The sequence below is a fragment of the Columba livia genome, chromosome 23 (genome assembly GCF_036013475.1).
Source record: "Columba livia isolate bColLiv1 breed racing homer chromosome 23, bColLiv1.pat.W.v2, whole genome shotgun sequence".
NCBI lineage: Eukaryota > Metazoa > Chordata > Aves > Columbiformes > Columbidae > Columba > Columba livia.
In genome coordinates, this window is record NC_088624.1 from 4835236 (window position 1) to 4855996 (window position 20761).

The following is a 20761-nucleotide window of genomic DNA, read 5'->3' on the forward strand; positions in this document are numbered from 1 at the left end:
CCAGATTTTGTATTCACCCGGTGTCGTCACATCGCTCGCAGAATGTTCTTAATTTGCAAGTGGCTTCAATGTACAATCACTGCGGGCTGCGCGTGCAAGAGGAGCGTTTCTGGGTTGAAATCTTATTAATTATGCAGCGAGGTGTATGTATCTCTGAATTGGTGTATGAACGGTGCTCCCCAGACTCCCCTCTCCCTGTATTGCATTAACAGTGTGTGCAAAGGGCAAACACCTGAACCTTCTGGTTTTCTGGGTTGTTTGTGCCGTGCAGAAGTTTTGAGAGTAGACACATTAGACTGTAAAGAAACGAGAAACATTCCTGAGTTTGCTTTAAATTCCCGGTCACAGCTCACACTCCGCAATGCTTAAACAGTGGTGTCTATTACTGCTCGTTCAAGAAGACTGAAAACACGCTGCGTTTTGTTTAGCATCTTTTTTAAAACCAATTAAAAAGCTTTTCCAAAAAAAAAAAAAAACCTGGAGAGAAAGAAAATAAACCATGTTCTCTTGGGTCTTTATTCCAGTCAAGTTTCCCTGTGTTGTGCGGGAGAAGAGACTTGTTGGGGGATGGAAAGCCTGAAAGGGCCGTCGCAGCGGGGAGCCCGGCGGCAGAAAAGCGGCTTCGCTGAGAACTCGGCGGCGGCGGCTCCGGGAGCCGAAGCTGCTTCATCTACATGCAGAGTCACACGGGGCCGGCGCCGCTCCCGCCCGGTTCACATGTGCTTCCCGCTGGCTCCCCTGAAAAGCCGACAGTCGGCTCGGGGCTGATGGAGCATCCGCCACCCGGCGCTGGGCTGGACGTCCGGCTTGGCGGCGGCGCGGGATGTCGGGCTTAGCGGGGTGCTCTCGGGGGTGCCCTTGGGCTGCACCAGAGGCCCCCGAACCCTTTCCCCTCCGGGATTTTGCTGATTTTTGAGAAGTTGACGGTGGGGAGAAAGGGAGTAATGTTGTTTGGGATAATCCCAGGTGCCGTCCTGATTCCGCGTGGCTCAGTGTGAATTGGCAGCAACTCCCATCAACAGTGATGTTACATTTAGACTTGCAAACCTGGGGAACTGTGTTTTCTCCCATTATATAGGAGGAATTGTTGATACCCCAAAAATGTACATGAGTCCGAAGCTGAGTGGACTTTGGTGTCCACCAATGCTCGGTTATCACATAGTTCCAGCTTCCCTCTTCTCCCGTTGCATAGGGCTGGTTAGATTCACTGAAATTCTGTACTTTGAGCCTCCTCTGACATGTTGAGACTCCATTTGCTTGTAGCAGAGCCTATTTAATTCTTTTATGTTCCAGTTTCTCTTCAGTAGTCAACGCAATAACATGGCGCCCATTAGGAAGTGAATACTGTGCTAGAAAAATCAATCTCATCACGCTTGAAAATGTAGTTTAAAACTATTTCCTCTTTTGCTCTTTGAATCCCATCATGGTCGTGTCCTTTATTCAGATTAAAATGTATTAGTGGAGAGGTGAAATGTGGGGTTAGGCCACTTGTAGAAGGCAATGGGGTGAGAGCTGCACCTCCACTGCTGTCCCTGTCAATAGGGGGACCTTGGGCTCCAAACTGGGGCAATTTTATTGCCTAAAACCCAGCTGGATGAATCCAGGTTTGAGTGATGTGTCTGTGTCTGATCTCTGGTGGAAGAACTGGGAGTAAGCCAGAACTGGGGAGAAGCCAGAGAGTCGTGGTCAATGGGGCAGAGTCCAGTTGAGGCCTGTATCCAGTGCAGTGCCTCAGGGGGCAGTGCTGGGGCCGGTATTATTCAATATATTCATCAATGATTTGGATGAGGGAATAGAGTGACTGTCAGCAAGTTTGCTGATGACACCAAGCTGGGAGGAGTGGTGACACTGGAAGCTGTGCTGCCATCAGAGACCTGGACAGAGCTGGGCAGGGAAAAATGTAATGAAATAGAACAAGGGCAAGTGTAGAGTCTTGAATCTGGGCAGGAACAACCCCAGGTTCCAGTGTAAGTTGGGGAATGAGCTATTAGAGAGCAGCGTAGGGGAAAGGGACCTGGGGTTCCTGGGGACAGCAGGGTGACCATGAGCCAGCACTGGGCCCTTGTGGCCAGGAAGCCAATGGTACCTGGGGTGGGTTAGAAGGGGGTGGTCAGTAGGTCAGAGAGGTTCTCCTGCCCCTCTGCTCTGCCCTGGGGAGACCACACCTGGAATATTGTGTCCAGTTGTGGCCCCTCAGTTCCAGCAGGACAGGGAACTGCTGGAGAGAGTCCAGCGCAGCCACCAAGATGCTGGAGGGAGTGGAGCATCTCCCGTGTGAGGAAAGGCTGAGGGAGCTGGGGCTCTGGAGCTGGACAAGAGGAGACTGAGGGGGGACTCATTCCTGGGGATCAATATGGAAAGGGGGAGTGTCAGGAGGATGGAGCCAGGCTCTTCTGGTGACAACCAGTGACAGGACAAGGGGCAATGGGTGCAAACTGGAACACAGGAGGTTCCACTGAAAGATGAGAAGCAACTTGTTCCTGGTGAGGGTGGCAGAGCCTGGCCCAGGCTGCCCAGGGGGTTGTGGAGTCTCCTTCTGTGCAGACATTCCAACCCGCCTGGACACCTTCCTGTGTAACCTCATCTGGGTGTTCCTGCTCCATGGGGGGATTGCACTGGGTGAGCTTTCTAGGTCCCTTCCAACCCCTCACATTCTGGGATTCTCTGATTCTGTGAATCCCCAGTAACGAGTCACATGCCAAATGATCTTTAGCTGTTGAAAAGCCAAGATCTTCCTCAACTGGTAGTTACTCATGTTGTGGCTGATTTTCAGAAGCTGAGCTTGAATCCTCATCTACAGACTGAACACGTGGCCTTTGTGGTGACCGCTGTAGAAATCAGGGATGAAAAATGGGAATATTTCTGGAAACGGGGCATGTTAGCAGGACATCTCACACCAGCAAGAACAAACCCGGTGGGTTTGTGTTGTCGCATTTGACTCGATGGCTTTTCGTGCTTTTGTGCTGACACCCGGGGCAAAACATTTCTGACTCGTATGTTTTCCACCCGTTTGCTGAGCAAGTTGCATGAAACCTTGAAAAGTATGAGGGGCTCCTGACACTTCATTTAGTAATTGATACAGCAAGGATTAGGCTTGTTTTACGGTAACTGGCTTTCCAGCGGGTCAGGTTTAAAGGTGGCAAGTTGAAGCGCATCGTTTCTTTTGAAGAAAACAGGGAATAAAGATCCGTGTGTTTTGGGTGGAGCTGTTGAAAAACGTTCAGCGCCGCTTTGCGGAGTCACCGCCTGTTCTGCGGAGTTTTCAGCTGTTCGGTCCTCGACTGTTCAGGTCCTGAGCGCGGATCCTAACGGGAAACCCGAAAATCGCTGGTGGATCCGACCTCTCTGAACCCGGCCTGTTGCTTTACAACCACGTTCAGCTTTTGCCATTCCTCGTGGCGAAAACAAACACCCTTTCTTAGTTTAAAACTGATTGTCACGGAGGCCCCCCGAGGTTAGTTTAAGGGACAACAGGGTCCAAAACAACTTTTATTAAACCGGTGAAAAACAGGGTTTTAGCACTCCAAAGTTAATTGAATACAGGTTCCGATATCAGTTGAGGAAATCATTAAGGGGCAGCAACTAATACAACAGGAGGTCCACAGTGAGCATGCACGTGGCTTCACCAAAACAGTGCCGGAGCCGTCCCTGAGTCCGGGAAGAGTCCACACTTGTCTGAACACGGTGTGGGGTTATTTCAAAGGGATACACGTACTCGTATTGAGCACAGAAAGTGTACACTCGCGATTCTGCGAGGGTAAATTTATAATACACTCGCAATCCTGCGAGGAGAAATCCACGTGCAAATGTGCACGGAATATTACACGTGCTTATGTGGAAGCACGGGAGGAAAATACACTTGCGATTCTGCGAGGATTAATTTATACACGTGCTCGTATTGAGCACGGAAAGTACGCGTGCAAATGTGCACGGAAAGTACAAATACACGTGCAAATGTGCACGGAAAGTACAAATACACGTGCAAATGTGCACGGAAAGCAGATACACTCGCGATCCTGCGAGGGTTCGTTTCCTCACACCCGTGGCGGCAAGGCAAGCGGAGTCTCCGTCCCGGGGGAAGCGGCTCCTGGCGGCAGCGGCTCAGCCCGGAACTCCAAGAGATCCGCACAAGGGGCGGAGCCTCGGCGAGAATCCCGTTCTTATAGCCTGATCAGCTCTGACTGTGGGCATTCCAGAAGCTTCTCTGCACCCCCACACTGGCCGTGGGTGCCCCCGAAGCTTCCAAACACCCCCACACTGGCCGTGGGTGCCCAGCGGCTCCCTGGTGCCTCGGTGCTCCCTTCTCCTCTCTGGTAACGGCCCTGGCCAGGGGCTCTGGGGTCAAACAGAAGAAGCTGTCAGCCTCAAGCAGCAGAGAGAGGGAGAGGTGTCTATCCTTCCATGATGAAGGAGGGAGGGGGAGAGAGGGGGGTTTGCATTCTGCCACGCCAATGGTTGATAATTTTGTGCAGTGCTCCCTAGTTTTTATCTTGAGAAACAGCAATGATTCTCCCCTCATTTCCTCTACACCATCTATGATTTCATGACCGTGAGTCACCAATGTGCCCGTGTGGCCAAGAGGCCAAAGGGACCTGGGGTGAGTGAGGAAGAGTGTGGGCAGCAGGTCAGGGAGGGGAATCCTCCCCCTCTGCTCTGCCCTGGGGAGGCCACATCTGCACAACTGGGGCCAGTGCTGGGCTCCCCAGTTTGAGAAGGACAAGGAACCACTGCAGAGAGTCCAGGGAGGGACACAAAGATGCTGAGGGCTCTGGAGCATCTTTGTGATGGGGAGACACTGAGAGAGCTGGGGCTGTTGAGCTGGAGAAGAGAAGCTGAGAGGGATCTGCTCATTACCAAGAGTCTGTTTAGCGAATTTATTCTGGATTTCTGACCATCCCTATTCCTTTCCTCAGATTTCTCCAGCTGGGTGATGTATTTGACGTTCTGTGTGTGAAATGACGAGCTCTTACACAGCACCCTGGATTTGTACAGTAGAACAAGAACTTTTAATCCTTTCCCATTCTAAAACTGTCTGAGTGTTTCCCTGTTGAGGAAGGTTTAGTGTCGAGCTGGCGTTGTCACAGAACTCGCCGCAATGCCCAGTTCCTGTGGCTTTCCTAAACAGCAATAAGTCATTTACAGTCATTTTCGTGTGTGTGGTGATTGCCCACTGGCCTGATTTACAGCAGGTTTGGGATTTATCTGACTAAATGTGGCTGTTGGCGGGTTGGTTTTCTACAAGCGAGCCGGGCGTTTAGGAAATGTTTGCTGTATGAGTCCAGAGCGTGGGCGGCTTTTCTGGGGGGAGGTTTGAATCATCCAGGCTCCGTTAACTGAGAAGGAAATGCAGAGAATGAGATTGTACGTGACCTGAAGTTACGGGAGGTAAAACGCACTAATGACATTTCTGTGCTGCTTGTTAATAATCTTCTCCTGGCAAGATGTTTTTGTCTCTGATGAAATCCCAAACTTCTTATAATCAAGCATGGATTCACCAATGCAGAAGCTGCTCAGGTCGCATCACAGAATAACAGAATGACTGGGGTTCTATAGGAAAGAAGTTTCTCCTCGTGTTCAGATGGAGCCTCCTGTGTTTCAGTCTGTGCCCGTTGCCCCTCACCCTGGCGTTGGGCACCACTGAACAGAGTCTGGTCCATCCTCTGACACCCACCCTGAGATACTGATCCATTGATCAGATCCCTCTCAGCTTCTCTCCTCCAGCTCAACAGCCCCAGCTCTCTCGGTGTCTCCTCATCACAAAGATGCTCCAGAGCCCTCAGCATCTTTGTGTCCCTCCCTGGACTCTCTGCAGTGGTTCCTTGTCCTTCTCAAACTGGGGAGCCCAGCACTGGCCCCAGTTGTGCAGATGTGGCCTCCCCAGGGCAGAGCAGAGGGGGAGGATTCCCCTCCCTGACCTGCTGCCCACACTCTTCCTCACACACCCCAGGTCCCATTGGCCTCTTGGCCACACGGGCACATTGGTGACCTTCACGCAGTTTCTCTGCAAGTCGTTATTCCCTCCATGGTGATTTATCTGCTGCACACGCTGTTCGCTGTATTTTGGGAACAGATTCTGCCTTGCTGGCTGTAGCTGAACTTTTTTTTTCCCCTAAAATGCTTCAAATTCACAGGGAAACTTATTAACACAATCCCTTACCCAAGCTGTTCTGCATTTCGAGAGTTACATACAATAATAACAGGTTTTTTTAAAGAATTTCTCTATCTTGTATGGTGTGGTGTGGATTTGTGCTTGCAAGGTGGGGTTGGTGCGTGTTTAGAGGTCTCGGTTCTGTTCTTGGTCTGTCTTTGGCATCCTTTGTACCCTGATGCTTTCCCTGTATAATGAGAAAACTGTTCAATGGCTCCTATCAGCATGTACACGGCTTGTTAGAACAGCAGAAATTCTCCTTGTGGGGCTTGTGCTTTTTACTAAGTTATAGCATATATAATATCAGATATATCAGCCTTATTTAGGAATTGAACTAAAACTCACCGAGGACAGCACGTTGAGGACATAGAGAGCGACCGTGACAGCAGAGTAAATCAGAATTGAAATGAAATTGTCTCCATCAAATGTGCTGATAATCTCTGTCCCCCTTGTCACATCTGTTATCCCAAGTGCATCTTAGCAAGTCGGAGGCACCTTTTAACCTTGGCCTTGGGTGCTAAGATCAGCACAAATGTCTGAGGTGTTTGTACCCCAGTTCTTGGGGACTCTGCAGGTTCCAAGCCTGTTTAGACTGTTCTACCAGCCCCGTCCAAAGATGAAGATCACTGAAATTTTGCCTTCACGTGGGTAAAAATCTTCTCCATTGCTGAGAATAATTTATTTCTCTCAGTCTGCTCAGTGCTGTGGCTGAAAACGAGCACCTGATGGGCTTTCTGAGGTCCTCAGCATAGGGAGCTCTGAATTCCTTGCAAGGGTGAGGATTGAATCCTGTTCCCTTGCTCTGCACTGAGTGGACGTGCACCTTAGTGCGGCCTTTCTGGGCTTAAACAGGGCCGAGAAGAAAGATGGGGTCAGACTTTTGAGCAGGGCCTGTTGCGATAGGACAAGGGGTGATGGTTTGAAAGTAAAGGAGGGAGATTCAGGCTGGAGATGAGGAAGGAATTGTTGGCCCTGAGGGTGGTGAGAGCCTGGCCCAGGTTGGCCAGAGAGGTGGTGGATGAACCATCCCTGGAGACATCCCAGGCCAGGCTGGACGGGGCTCTGAGCAACCTGAGCTGGTGAAGATGTCCCTGCTCATGGCAGGGGGGGCACTGGGGGAGCTCTGAAGGTCCCTCCAGCCCAAACCATCTGTGATTCTGTGATTTCTGTTATCAGTCCAGCATTTGGCTGCTTTTCCCCATTGAATTTCCCAGTTTCTGAGGATTCCCCCTCTAAAGCGGTGGCTGAGCTGGTGATTTTGGCGCCTCCGGAGCTGCAGACGATGGTTCACACCCCAGGCCTTGCCTGGGCTTTCCCTCCAGGGCCTTGCTGTGAACCTCTGGTTCCAACCATCGCTTCCTTCTGCTCGTTTGGGCTAAAAACTTGAGTTTGTTACCACTTCTGGTGCTTTCTCCTTGTCATCCTTGTGTCATCAAACACAACAAACCAGTGAACACAACGGCACTCGGGGAAAACCAGACAAACGCTGCCAAGATGCATTATCTTCATCCAAGATGTGTTAAGTTTGAATAGGTTTTTATCCTTTGCCAAAAGAATGCGAAGCACATAGGAAATTAATTCTGGCTGCTCTGTGGGGAGAGCTTTTGGGTTTTTTGTGACCATGATGAACAGTTTTGTGTTGAACAGTGCGAATGGCTGGACGGTCCAGCAGGTCAGGAGGATGCTTGGTCAGGTCCCCATGTTCTGAGCTGGAAAAGGGACCGATCACGGCTGAGAATCCCAAAAGCTCCATCCATCAGCCAACGTTTATCTGTGTCCGAACCCTGCGTGGTAAAATTCGAATAGAATTGAGATGGCACCTGCAAGATGGACGAGCAGAAGCTGATTTGTTGGCGGTTGATGTTTCCTGTTCGTTGCTCTGTTATTGATAAACCGGTTCCTGCGGTTGCTGTGGGTCTGAGCTCAGGGGCTGCCGGACGTGGGACTGTCCCTTGTACAACCACACCGGCCGTGGGAGGTGGGAGTTACAGCCAGCTCTGCTGTCGGGTGTGAGCTGTGGGACCATCGGTGCTGTCTGTGCAGTGGCAGAGAATTCGCTGTACCCACAGGGCTCCTAAACTCCCCCATCTGGAATTCAGCTTTTGCTTTGCTCGTGCTTTTAAATTTAATGAGGCCTCAGCTGTTCATAATGCTGAATTTGGAAGGAAAGGTGAGGTGGGAGAGCTGGGAGTATGGGTGTATCTGTGTACCGTAATTTTGGGGCATTAATCTGACTTAATCTGACATTCACGAAAAGGCATTTCTCTTTCCGTGCCAAAATTGTATTGAGTGAAACAAAAACTATGGATTTAATATAAATGCTTATCACCAGTACCAGAAAGATGACATGTTTACTGATGTCTGTAATGTACTGATAACATTAATATGTCAGTATTTGTAACTGGATTGTACTTTCCTAATGGAGACCCCGGCTGAAGGATGGACCCAGCGCTTGAGATGCCATGGGCAATACAAGTCCTGTTCCAAAGTGCACACTCACTCATGAGACAAAGGAATTGTGTTTATTTGTTTCTTTGGGGGCACAACTTCTCATATTTCCATGAGTTCGTAGTGTTTTGTAGCTGAGGACTCTAAAACACAAGTAAAGGACGGATCGTGGTATCAATGCTGATGAGCATAGCTTGAACAGTCTTGTGTGGCTGATTTTTAATGACTTCTATTACTGAGATATTTAATCCTATTAATTTCAGCTGTATTTTTACATGACCATTTACCATTTTTCATTTGTAGTTAGCCGAAGCTTCCCAAGGCTGGTTCCTCTCTCATTTTCCCTCTCCTGATGCTTATTCCGTTGTGTGGACAGGGCCGCAAGCTCCTCATCATCGGGACCACCAGCCGCAAAGACGTCCTGCAGGAGATGGAAATGCTGAACGCCTTCAGCACCACGATCCACGTGCCCAACATCGCGACAGGGGAGCAGCTCATGGAGGCTCTGGAGGTGACACAAAGTTCAAGTCTGAAAAAACAAGCTCAAAATTTGCTGGGAATAGGGATTTTGCGGTAGCCCTGTGTTTGGGAACACCGTCCCGCTTAAGTGTCATAACATAACAGTTCTAAGGCTTCTCCGGATTACTTTTTCATACAATAAATTAAAGACTGGTAGGTCTAGGGAAAAAGTTTGTGGAGTGGATTGAAAGATTCCCAGGGCATGGAAGTGAGTAATGAATATAATTGGGACGCTTAAAGTGGATGTGCCTGGAGGGTTCCGGTTGGAACGGCATCAGATGAAGGCGTTTGGTGCCGAAGAGATGACAGGTTCTTCAGAAATTTGTGCCCTTAATGGCTTCTTATTCTGCGCCATAGTGGAAATTGTAATGGGTATTGAAGGCTGTTAAAATAAACTTCACAGGCAAATCTTTTGTGCGAACTTACAATGATAATTTCACCAAAGCAATTTTGAGAACTTATTGTGGCTTGAGCCGCTGTTTTCCTCCTAAACTCTGATCTGGGCAAAACCTGGAACAGATAATAAAAGCGAATCACTGACTGTTCCATTAGAGATGTTATGGCAAGAACCATGATGGAATAAAATAATCTTGCCTTGTCTAGTTATATTGCAACAGGTTTTCTTTCTAAGCTAGAAAACACTTTCTGGCTTCTCATTCCCATTTCCCTGAGCTAGATAGCACTGTTCCTACTGCCAACCTCCTGTTGTTGATTTAGTTCTGACTCTTTTCCCCCTTCAGCTCCTGGGTAACTTCAAAGACAAGGAGCGCAGCACGATCGCACAGAATGTCAAAGGGAAGCCCGTCTGGATTGGCATCAAGAAGCTGCTGATGCTGATAGAAATGTCATTACAGGTAAGAATGTTTCTGGTCCAGGAAGGATGGGGGTAGGTAGAACAGTCCGAGAGGTTCTCACTTCTGGGAGCCTTTGAATGGGTTTGATTGAGAAAGGAGCTACGGTGAGACGAGATTTTCTGAACAAAGATGTCGCCGGGTCTTGGTCTGCAGAGGGACCTTTAAAACCCACGGCGCCCGTGGGCTGCTCGGACCAGGCGTCTGGCAACCAGAGGGATTGGATTCACTTACCCTTCATGAAATGCGAAATCTCTTCTCTACCCCCGGCATGTTAAGGTTGCAGATAGCAATCGCTTAGGATTTATTTAAAAAAAAGGTGCCTGGGCAGGTGTATGTGCCCTTTCCCTGAAGAAGATAAATCTGTCAGGCTGTTCAGCTGCTCTTCTCTTCATTTTCCACTTTCAGCACTTTAAAGAACATAATTGCAGAGGGTAGAAATATGCGGCTGCTCCCCCTCCCCTGCAGCCGCCCCTGCGAGCTGCGTCGGCTCGTGCTCCGCAGCGTCTGCCGCCCGAGCCGGGCCGTAGCGTGCGGCCCTAATCCCCCCGCTGACATCTCAGCGCCCGGCTGGTCCCCCCCGCGCTCCCACTCGCTTTGCACATCAAATGGATTTAGTGCAGCTGAGTGAACCGTCCTTAGATCTTCCCGGAGAGGCTGAGCATAAGCTAAGAGGCATGTGGTTTAGCAGCATATAAGTCATGTATCCCTCTGTTTGCTGTTCGCGATTCTGTTAAAACTTGCACAGCGCCGAGGATGTGCTCTGACTGGATGTCACCTCAGGGAATAAAGTCATTTATCTAGATTATTTTTTCCTCTTCTTCCTTGCCTTTTAATTCCATACCTACAGGCAAGTCGGTAAGTCATTGCTCACATGTATTAAATGTATTTCGGGGGTGCAGGCCTGCAGGACGGCCTGGCGCTGCTGCAGAGCGGGTCCCTGAGCCTTGACAATGGATTCCTGCTTCTGAAACAGGATGTTTGCTTTCGCTGCTTTGACCTTAAATGTTGGTTCTTCTCAAAACTGAAGGTGAAGGTTGTGTAAATTATAGGCAGCTCTGAATCTGGAGCGTGGGTGCGAATGCTTGACCCAGGCTTGTTCCCAGCATCACCCTGCGCAGGCAGGTAAACGGTCTTGTGCATTTTCTTTATTTTAATCAGACCAACCGTTTTCATAGAATCACAGAATCATTTTGGTCGAAAGAGACCCTCAAGATCATGGAGTCCAGCCATAACCTAAATCTAGCACTGCCCCATGTCCTGAGAACCTCATGTCCGTCTGTCCAACCCTCCAGTGATGGTGACTCCAGCACTGCCCTGCGCAGCCTGTTCCAATGCCCCACAGCCCTTTGGGGAAGAAATTGTTCCCACATCCAACCTCAACCTCCCCTGGAGCAACTTGAGGCCGTTTCCTCTGCTCCTGGCGCTTGTTCCTGGGGAGCAGAGCCCGACCCCCCTGGCTCCAAGCTCCTTTCAGGCAGTTCAGAGATCAGAAGGTCTCCCCTCAGCTCCTGTTCTCCAGCTGAACCCCCAGGTCCCTCAGCCGCTCCATCACACTTGTGCTCCAGCCCCTCACCAGCTCCGTTCCCTTCTCTCAACTCGCTCCAGCACCTCAAGGGTTTTCTTGGCGTGAGGGGCCCAGAACTGCCCCAGGATTGGTGGTTTGGCCTCCCCAGTGCTGTTTTGTAGGTGAGTCAGTGGTCGATAAGGCTGAGAGAAGACAGAAATGTGACTCTGTGCCATTCCTGACAACTTGAAGAAATGAGACATGAAGGGCTGTGACCGCCAGTGCAGATGATCGATGATCCACCTTTGCTGCTCTCTGTTGGTCGCAAGGTGTCTTATGTTATTACCCTCAATTCAGGTGATTGCGTAATAGCAGATGGCAGCTAAATATGAAGAAGTTTGCTCCAAAAGGTCTGGGGTGTTTACATGACTCCATCTGCTGAACTGCTATAAATACAGGAGGGCGATAAAGGCTCTCACTAAATAGGAGAACACTTGTATCTGAGCGTGTCGAAAGTCCGCAGAGACAGCTGGTTTGGCTTTTACAGGAAAGCAGAATTGCACCAAATGACAAGTTCAAGACTAGTTCCTTCTTTCACCAAGCTGTACCACAGCTTTTTAGAAAGATATTTGAATCCGAAATCCCTTAAAAATTCCAAGTGATCACTGAAATCTCTCAAATTCAGCTGACTAGATCCCATAGTGAATTAGTTATTTGCAAAAAGCGTACACTGAGTTTCTTTCTCTGCCGTCACTGCATCATAACTGTGTTCTTTGTTTTATTAGACTAGTAAAGCCAATATATGCTAGACATAGGTATTCTTAAGCTGTTTGAATGACTTTCAGTCTGTTTCAGGCTCAAGTCTTGCTGAACCAGTCTTGCAGTGTCAAAATTCCTTCTCGGAGAACCGTGAACCTGTTCCTCGCTCTGCTGTCTCGGGTCGCTGTGTTGCCTTGTTTACGAGCCTTGCAAACCCACACTGTTTGGCAGCTTAATTTCCCCTCAAACTTATTTTTGCTATTCCTGGGCCTCTTTAATGCCGAACTACTCATATTTAGTGTCACATAATCCGGTCATCTCGTATACGCTGGGTGTCCTGGCATGACGTTCTTGCCGTTGATACATGGACACACTCACAATTAGCCACCTGAGTCCAGGGAAGTTTGGCTTTGAGCTGCAGCTCCTGGGGCACCTCTCAGCGCTATCAGCTGCCGCTGGGGACACGAGCCGCCTTTTTCCATCGCTGAGGGCTGGTCCCGTCGGCTCATTCTGTTTCCCTGTCCTGTTGCTCTTGGACCTCGCTGGCCACACTCCAGAGCGCACGGTCTGGCGTCGGAACCTGAAGGAGCCAGGCAGCTTTCCAGAAAACCCCTTTTTGCACCTCCAGTATTTCCCGGTTTGGTAACTTCTGTTTAGCGTAAATAAAACTTAATTTAAGTTGTTTGTAATGCATTTTAACTCGCACGCAAACTTATTTTGAAAGGTCATCACACAACTGTGCTATTTTAAACCGAACACTGTATCTGGACATACTAAGAGGATTTGCTGCCAGGTTTACAGGAGTGCTGTGCTACCCAAGGCCATGCACGTCGTACCAGAGCATCTCCTCTTCTCTGGACTGAAGATAAATGAAGTCTTTACAGTTTGATTAAGGGGACACTGCATCACCTAGAAAGGAACAGCCATCTGTTTGATCAAATTTGCCTCTTTGTTGCCTTTCGGCTTCCTGCTGTCGTCTTTTGGACAAGATGGTGTGTCTGCAGGTAGATGCTGTTCCCAAAGAGTCTGTAGAGACCGTGTCAGTACAGATTATGGACCAATTGTTTTACCGTGGCCACTTTCTCACGTCCGAGTAAAATGGGGTGAGGAGGCAGCACCTTTGATTTGGGAAACGCCACACTGGCCTTGGCACGTTTGAATTTTGGCTTGTTGCATTAGTACAAATTTTCTAGGAATGAAAGGAAGAGATTTGTTCATATATATCAATCTTGTTGGTTTTTTTAGCAGATCTGTCTGATTGGTCCTTTGATGTTATTTCCTGCTTGTGATGAATTTTCCGTGGTTTTCTAAGGTCTTGCCAAGTTCCTGACAACAGGACCATCTTTGCAGGCAGGTAATACTCTTGGTCAGGGAGGTCAGTGGTCTTAGAATGAGCCAGGCCCTTTGGCTGTTCTTGGTGACTTTCTGTCGATGGCCAGAAGTCACACTTCGCTCCATCTCAGTGCTCCTTGGGCCAATCCGAGATGCGAAAGATTCTTTACTGAGTAAACTGCTTGGTTTTGTGGCCTTTGCGAAAAGCGGCTTGACCCTTGACTTGCTGTTTCATGTAACAGCCTGTTGGTATCGGTGTGCTCAGCAGCACAACCGTTTGCTGTACTTGTGCAGATTGTGCCTTTGGGCCTCAGCAGTGATTCTGCACAGTGTGGGTGTGTAAGGAGGGAGCTGCGGTTCCTCTGACCATCAACTTGCCTTTCACTGGTGTGCTTGATTCGCAGAACCCTTAAGGTGTTAGACTCACAGAATCCTTCTTATTGGAAAGGACCTCAGGATGTCATCTAGTCCAACTCAGACCTTCAGAAAGCGTGTATGTAGATGATTATAGACATCTCACCACCCTCTTCGACACCAGCATTGGATGGGAGCCACTGTTTTCCAGCTCGGACAGGAATGGGTGAAGTTTGGGGTTTGAACTGTTGCCAGCAAGGTCCACATCTCGGCCCTTCATTTCCCAGCTCTCTCTTGGAGCATCTGTCTGTGAGTTTGGACCACAGAGAAGTCAAATCTGAGGACTTGGTGGGCTGCCACATGAGTAACTCCTGAAGAAGTCCTTTGAGGAGCAGATGTCTTTATTGCCAGTATCTACAAAAATGTCGTGTGTCTTATTTGAGAAGGCCAGGGATCCTTCTCAGAAGCTTTTTTCTACTCAGGAGCAAAGATGAAATGAATTTCATTCTTTTCCTCCAATCCCTTTCTTCTATGGGTTGTCTGGAGCTTGTTGAGAGTGTGTACACTAGTGATGCTTTTTGCTTAAGCTTGGCCTTGGCAGCTCTGGTTCCTGGGCTTGTTTTGTCTGTCTGGGTAACCTGAGGTTGATGTTTCAGCCACTTTTGAACCTCCTGTCCAGGACTTGCTGTGATTGAGCGCTTCATCTAGCTCACCGTGCAGGTGGTCTCTGGTTCTGCAGGGTAGACCTCCTTCTCTTTGGGTGAATGTCACGGAGAGCAGGAAGGTACTGAACAGGTCCACTCTGCTCATTGCACCCATCGCATTTTTTCAGTCTTTTTCTGTGCAACCCCTTGCACAATCAGCTAGAGCTCAGGGGCATGTCCAGTTGGGTCTTGAATACCTCCAAGACTGGCAACGTCATAACCTTCACGGGCAGTCCCTAACAGTGTGTGACCACCCTCGCGATGAAAAGCTTCCTCTTCTGTTTATGTGGAGCTACATTTCAGTTTGTGCCTGTGGCCTCCTGCCCTGTCCACGGGCACCACTTGCAAGCATCTCTCTCTTCTTTACTCCCATCGGGTACTTATACACATTGATGAGATTCACCCTTCCCTCCCCAGGCCCAAGTCCTCTACTCCAGACCAAGCAATCTCGCCTCTCACAGCCTCTCTTTGTGTCACAGATGCTCAAGACCCTTCATCATCCTTGTGACCCTTTGCTGACTCTCTCTGATCTGTCACAGAATCCCAGAATGTGAGGGGTTGGAAGGGACCTGGAAAGCTCATGCAGTGCAATCCCCCCATGGAGCAGGAACACCCAGATGAGGTTACACAGGAAGGTGTCCAGGCGGGTTGGAATGTCTGCACAGAAGGAGACTCCACAACCTCCCTGGGCAGCCTGGGCCAGGCTCTGCCACCCTCACCAGGAACAAGTTGCTTCTCATCTTTCAGTGGAACCTCCTGTGTTCCAGTTTGCACCCATTGCCCCTTGTCCTGTCCCTGGTTGTCACCAGAAGAGCCTGGCTCCATCCTCCTGACACTCCCCCTTTCCATATTGATCCCCAGGAATGAGTCCCCCCTCAGTGTCCTCTTGTCCAGCTCCAGAGCCCCAGCTCCCTCAGCCTTTCCTCACACGGGAGATGCTCCACTCCCTCCAGCATCTTGGTGGCTGCGCTGGACTCTCTCCAGCAGTTCCCTGTCCTGCTGGAACTGAGGGGCCACAGCTAGACACAATATTCCAGGAACAAGTTGCTTCTCATCTCTAAGTGGAACCTCCTGTGTTCCAGTTTGCACCCGTTACCCCTTGTCCTATCACTGGTTGTCACCCAGAAGAGCCTGGCTCCATCCTCGTGTCCCTGTCTCTTTTTTACTGGGGCACCCTGAACTGGACACTGTCCTCCAGGTGTGGTGTCACCAGCGCTCAGAACAGCGGGAGGATCATCTCCCACCGTGTGGTACCAACGTTCCTCCTTACTTAGCCCAGGGTTCTGTTGGCCATCTTGGCTGCAAGGGCCCATTCATTGGTGCTCCACCTTCAGCTTGTCCTCCAGGACCCTCAGGTCCTTTTCTGCGCGGTTCCTTTCCAGCCAGTTGTCCCCCAATACTGGTGCCTGGGCTTGTTCCTGCCAAGCTGCAGGACTTTGCATTTCCCTTTCTTGAACTACGTGAGACTCGTGTCGGTCTGTATCTCCATCCAGCTGAGGTCTCTCTGAATGATGGCACCATCATCAAGAGCGTGAAACACACGTCCCAATTCTGTGTCACCTATAAATGTGCCGAGGGTGCCCTTTGTCCCCAAATCCTGTTAATGAAGAGGTTAAACGATACTGGCTCCCGTTGGCACATAGTGCTGGTGATTGGCCTCCAACTGGGCTTCACGTCGTGGATCACGACCCTTCAGCCCAGTGGTTAAGCCAGTTTTCGGTCTGTTGTGCTGTCCCAGGTATTTAGTCTGTTCTTGCCAGTAAATGACGCTTTGTTTGGGTGGTCACACCTTCATCAAGTACCAGCCATTCTGGAAACATCCAGAAATACAGGAAGAGAGGTGGTTGAGCTGTCATAGGCCTGTGGGATGAGTGGGGTCAGAATGCACCTCAAGATGCCATCTAGTCCAACCTGTTCAGGCAGGATCAGCCCCCAGGTCAGACCAGAGACCTTTGGATGGGGAGGATGTGAGAACCTTGGCCGGGTGAGAGTCACGTCCTTACTCTTAGTGTGGGTGACACCTGTGACTTCCCCAGGGAGAGGAACTCCCAAGCGGTTGATGTTGGGGGCGTGTGGCCCTCCTCTTCCAGTTGTCTTCAGCCTTTCTGAATCATGGAATCATTTATGTTGGAAAAGACCTTTAAGATCATTGAGTCCAACTCTTAACCCAAGTCCACCGCTAACCCATGTCTCTATGTACCGCATCTACACGTAGAAAGGGGAGAACATACTGACAGCTCCGCTTTTCCTGTGTATCTGAGTGTTGACTGGGAAAGACTGTGGAGAAGATTTAGCCCAGCGGGGTGGTGTAGACACCGTCCTTGTGGTCACCCGTTGTGTGGCACAGGAGTCCCTCAGCACCTCCGCGTCAGACGTTTCCAACACTGCGCTGGGTGGTGTCTCCTGGGCTCCGGAGCGTGACCTGTATTCCTGTGTGTGTTGAAAACCAAAGTGAGAAGCTCAGAGATCCTCAGTAAGTTCCTTTAAATCATCCGGTTTCAGTGAACTTATTTTTCTGGTCTAAAAATAGCGCAGTAGTTGGTATTGAGGTGACTTATTTCAAAGTTATAGGGAGTTATACATTTTCAGGCTTTTGTTAGCACAAAGCAGAAGTTCTCATGGGCTGTTTCTTCCCTGCATGTGTCACTGCTGATACTGTTGTTGTTTTAGGATTCATTTTCTTCTAAGCTGCTTTTGAAAATGTTTCTTCTGCCCTCCATTGCAGCGGTCATGGTTGTAAATAGGTGGCTTCCTCACATGTGGAATTGATGGAAATTTTCCTTTAGGAATATAAAACATGGTAGAGGAGTTCAAGAGCCCTTGTTCTGCCCCTCTGGGGCGAGCACAAGCTGAACTTATGCTTCCCCTCCAAGGACAAGCCCCAGTTTTATGCCTTAGTACAGCACTTGCCTGTTTGTTACCAAGTGGATGGTATTGCTGGGGATCCCACAACCAGCCGGCTTCAGAGCAACATTTACAGAACGTTTTCAGAATGAACCCCCTGTCTTTTCAGCAGCGTGTTAAAGATACAACATGTTGATGGAGATTACAGAAAGAAGCTGGAGTTTATAGGCCAAATGAATTGTTGTAATAGAATCATAGAATCATTTTGGTTGGTAAAGCACCTCAAGATCATCGAGTCCAACCATAACCCACCCCTGGCACTGCCCCATGTCCTGAGAACCTCATGTCCGTCTGTCCAGCCCTCCAGGGATGGTGACTCCAGCACTGCCCTGGGCAGCCTGTTCCAATGCCCCACAGCCCTTTGGGGAAGAAATTGTTTCCAGATCCAACCTCAACCTCCCCTGGCGCAACTTGAGGCCGTTTCCTCTGCTCCTGGCTCTTGTTACTTCGGAGAAGAGACCGACACCCTCCAACCTCATTTCAGATAGTTGTAGACAGTGATAAGGTCTCTTCTCAGCCTACTTTTCTCAAGGATAAGAAAATACAACACAAAGATACTCTGAGAATCAACAGTTTCCAATTTTCCAATGTTCATGGTCCTGACTTGCTGTGTCTTGGTGTCGTGACGGCAATTTGCTTGGGGTCTTTCACGTTAGGGAGGGTCAACCAGCTTGTGCATCAGCATGAAGTACTGATGCAGTTACACCAAGTGTCTTCTGCTGGTGGCCTGTGTCCTTCCTCCCGCGTCCCTGTCGTCTCCATCCCAGTGCTGGGGAGAGTCAGGGCTGGTCTGGGGGTGTTGCTGCCTGACGGAGCCACAACACAAGTTGGTACTGGGAGTTCTGGACACCTCGTGCTGTGATTCCCCTTTCTCTTGTGTGTGATCCCACCAGGCGCAGCTCCTCCCGGGCTGCTGGAGCTGTAAGGGGTGAGTTGGACAGAGGAAAACCATCTTTGAGGACATCTGCAGTCTGTTCCAGGCTGGTCTCTGTCCAGGCCGATGCTCGGGCAGTGAACACACACACACACATTATCTCCAGGTGTCTTTATGGCCCCATTCCCCTGTTGAGCATATTGGAAGGTCGTGTGGCACTGATGGAGATCTGTTTTGTTTGGTGTTTAGATGGATCCTGAGTATCGGGTGAAAAAATTCCTGGCTCTTCTGAGGGAAGAAGGAACGTAAGTAGTTTTATTTTAAAGCACGGTTTAAAATTCTCTTCTCCACTCGGAAATGAGCGTCTCTTGGAGGGGAAGCTGCAGGGTATTGGATCTGATCTCGTCGTCGGCCCCTCGTGTGTTTACAGAACAGTTCTTACAGCCATATACTGGTTGTTTTGGGAGGGGGGAGGTCCTGATGGCTTCTTGAGAACCTGCATGCCTGAATTCTCTGCTTTTTCAGTTTACCTGTGACTTGAACATTTAAATGAGACATGGGACCACTTAAACTAAAGTAAATCATAAGAGATTCTGCTAGAGATAAAATCCAGCTGTCTGTCTCAAATCTGGAACTGTGATCTCTTGTATGTCTCCTGTCTGAGAGAAGCATGTCCTGCTCTTTCCCCTGTAGGTATCACAGGGAGTAGTTGAGCCTGGTCTTGACAGTGGCATCTCCTAGAAAATGACTTTGTATTACATGTAGGGCAGAACCTGTGCTGGGGAAACTCACAGCAGGATCTGTCCTGGCTCCATGCGAGTGGGTTCCAGTGTGTGCTTGATGCTTTTATCCATGTGCATGTTTTCTTGATGGATTTGGCTTCTTTTGCAAGAGTTCCTACCCTAGACTGAAGGTGGACCAAGCGCAGGATCAACAGCTGGAAAAGTGACCAACCTGGAGAATATCCACTGGGATCTTCACCCTTCTGTCTTCAACACACTGGACAAAGTGAAACACTCCCCTGGTTCCAGGAGCCCAACGTGGAATCTGCATGTTTAGTGCAATACAGTATCTTTATTCTTCGTCTTTAATATACTGATGTCATGTGGAAGTGTCTTCTAGAACACCGTGCTTCTGTCTCTGTGCAGGCCAGGCCGCGTTCGCTTTTGATTTTCGCATGGGGGAAATGTCCTGTAAGTTTTGAAGCTCACGCTCACTTGTGTCCAGCACCCAGCTGCTACGATAGGAGAAACAACCCTGATTTCTAATAAAACCTGACAGTCTGTGGTGAAGGTGTGTTAAAGTCCTGCTCTCTTATCCTGACGTGATGAACACTTCCTTGCTGTGCCATCCTCGGCCTCCCTGAACGCTGAGCCGGGCCGATAGCCTAAAACCAGCGCCCACGATAACTGAGCTCCAGAACCTCCTGGATGCTCACACCTGTGCTCATGTTTCCCCAGGTGTTTCGTGGCCCCATGAGAGCGACCGGCTGGTGGCGCTAGGGACGGGAAGGGTGTTGATCAGAAACTTCCAAATCCAGTATTTAAGGCATCAAAGCTTGTTGTTAAATCAGCAGCAGCTCCAGAGATGCTGGTTGCAGCCTGGAAGCTCTTTGTGAGCAGCTTTGGTGTGAACCAGCCTCGTTATATCCCATTTTTCTGCCTTGTCACCAAAGGTTGAAATTCCTCCTTAGAGACAGAGAGGAAAGCGAGCTCTGCCGATGCACGAGGTGCGCATTGCCATGTTTTTGCACAGAAATAAAGGAATGTATCCAACTTTGCTACGTGGTCCCTCCCCAGGAGACGTCTCACGTCGGTGAGATGCTGCTGACGGCTGCATGAGGCTGCTCCCCGCTGGCTCTTTGGCTCCACACGTTTAATAAGGTTCGTGGAACATACCTCAGTTTGGTGGGGCGTGAAATCAAAGCCATTTATGAGCTGTTAGTCAGTGTAGCTTCCTAAACCAGACCCGACACGCTGGCCGGGGCAGCAGCTCGTGCCGGCGCGGTGCTCCCGCGGCTGCGGCCGCTCCGGCCCGCGGTGACGGCGCCGTCCTCAGCGCGCACGGAGCGTTCGGTCACTGCGCTCTGGTTTCTTTTCCTTTGGCAGTGCTGTTGTGTTGTGATGACGTTGCGAGTCCCAGTGGTTATTATTCCCTCTCATTTTGTGTACGATCTTGTGGATTTCTTTGTTCCTTTCTCTCCTCTGCCAGTCCTAGTGACAGCAGCAGACATTAACTTATATTTCAGAGCGAATGATGTAAACCTTATTGTGTCTTTGTCCAGAACTATATTGATGAATAAATATCTGGTTTAATTGCACATTCAATGGATACAATAAAAAGCACAACTACCTGTGATGA

At 49.5% G+C, this 20761-nt stretch overlaps 1 protein-coding gene across 3 annotated transcripts in view; it reads left to right on the forward strand.

Moving 5' to 3' along the window:
* NSF (N-ethylmaleimide sensitive factor, vesicle fusing ATPase) overlaps window positions 1-20761 on the forward strand; it is a 90539-nt gene extending 69778 nt beyond the window's left edge. Inside the window, exons 18-21 of one of the 3 annotated variants that reach the window (XM_065039888.1) lie at window positions 8973-9107; window positions 9856-9969; window positions 18650-18705; window positions 19293-20761. In XM_065039888.1, the coding sequence (XP_064895960.1) occupies window positions 8973-9107; window positions 9856-9969; window positions 18650-18705; window positions 19293-19311 (324 nt within the window). In that variant the 3' untranslated portion in view covers window positions 19312-20761. Of the gene's footprint in view, window positions 1-8972; window positions 9108-9855; window positions 9970-18649; window positions 18706-19093 lie in introns of all 3 variants that reach the window. The other 2 variants (XM_065039889.1, XM_065039890.1) reach the window with 2 other exon arrangements.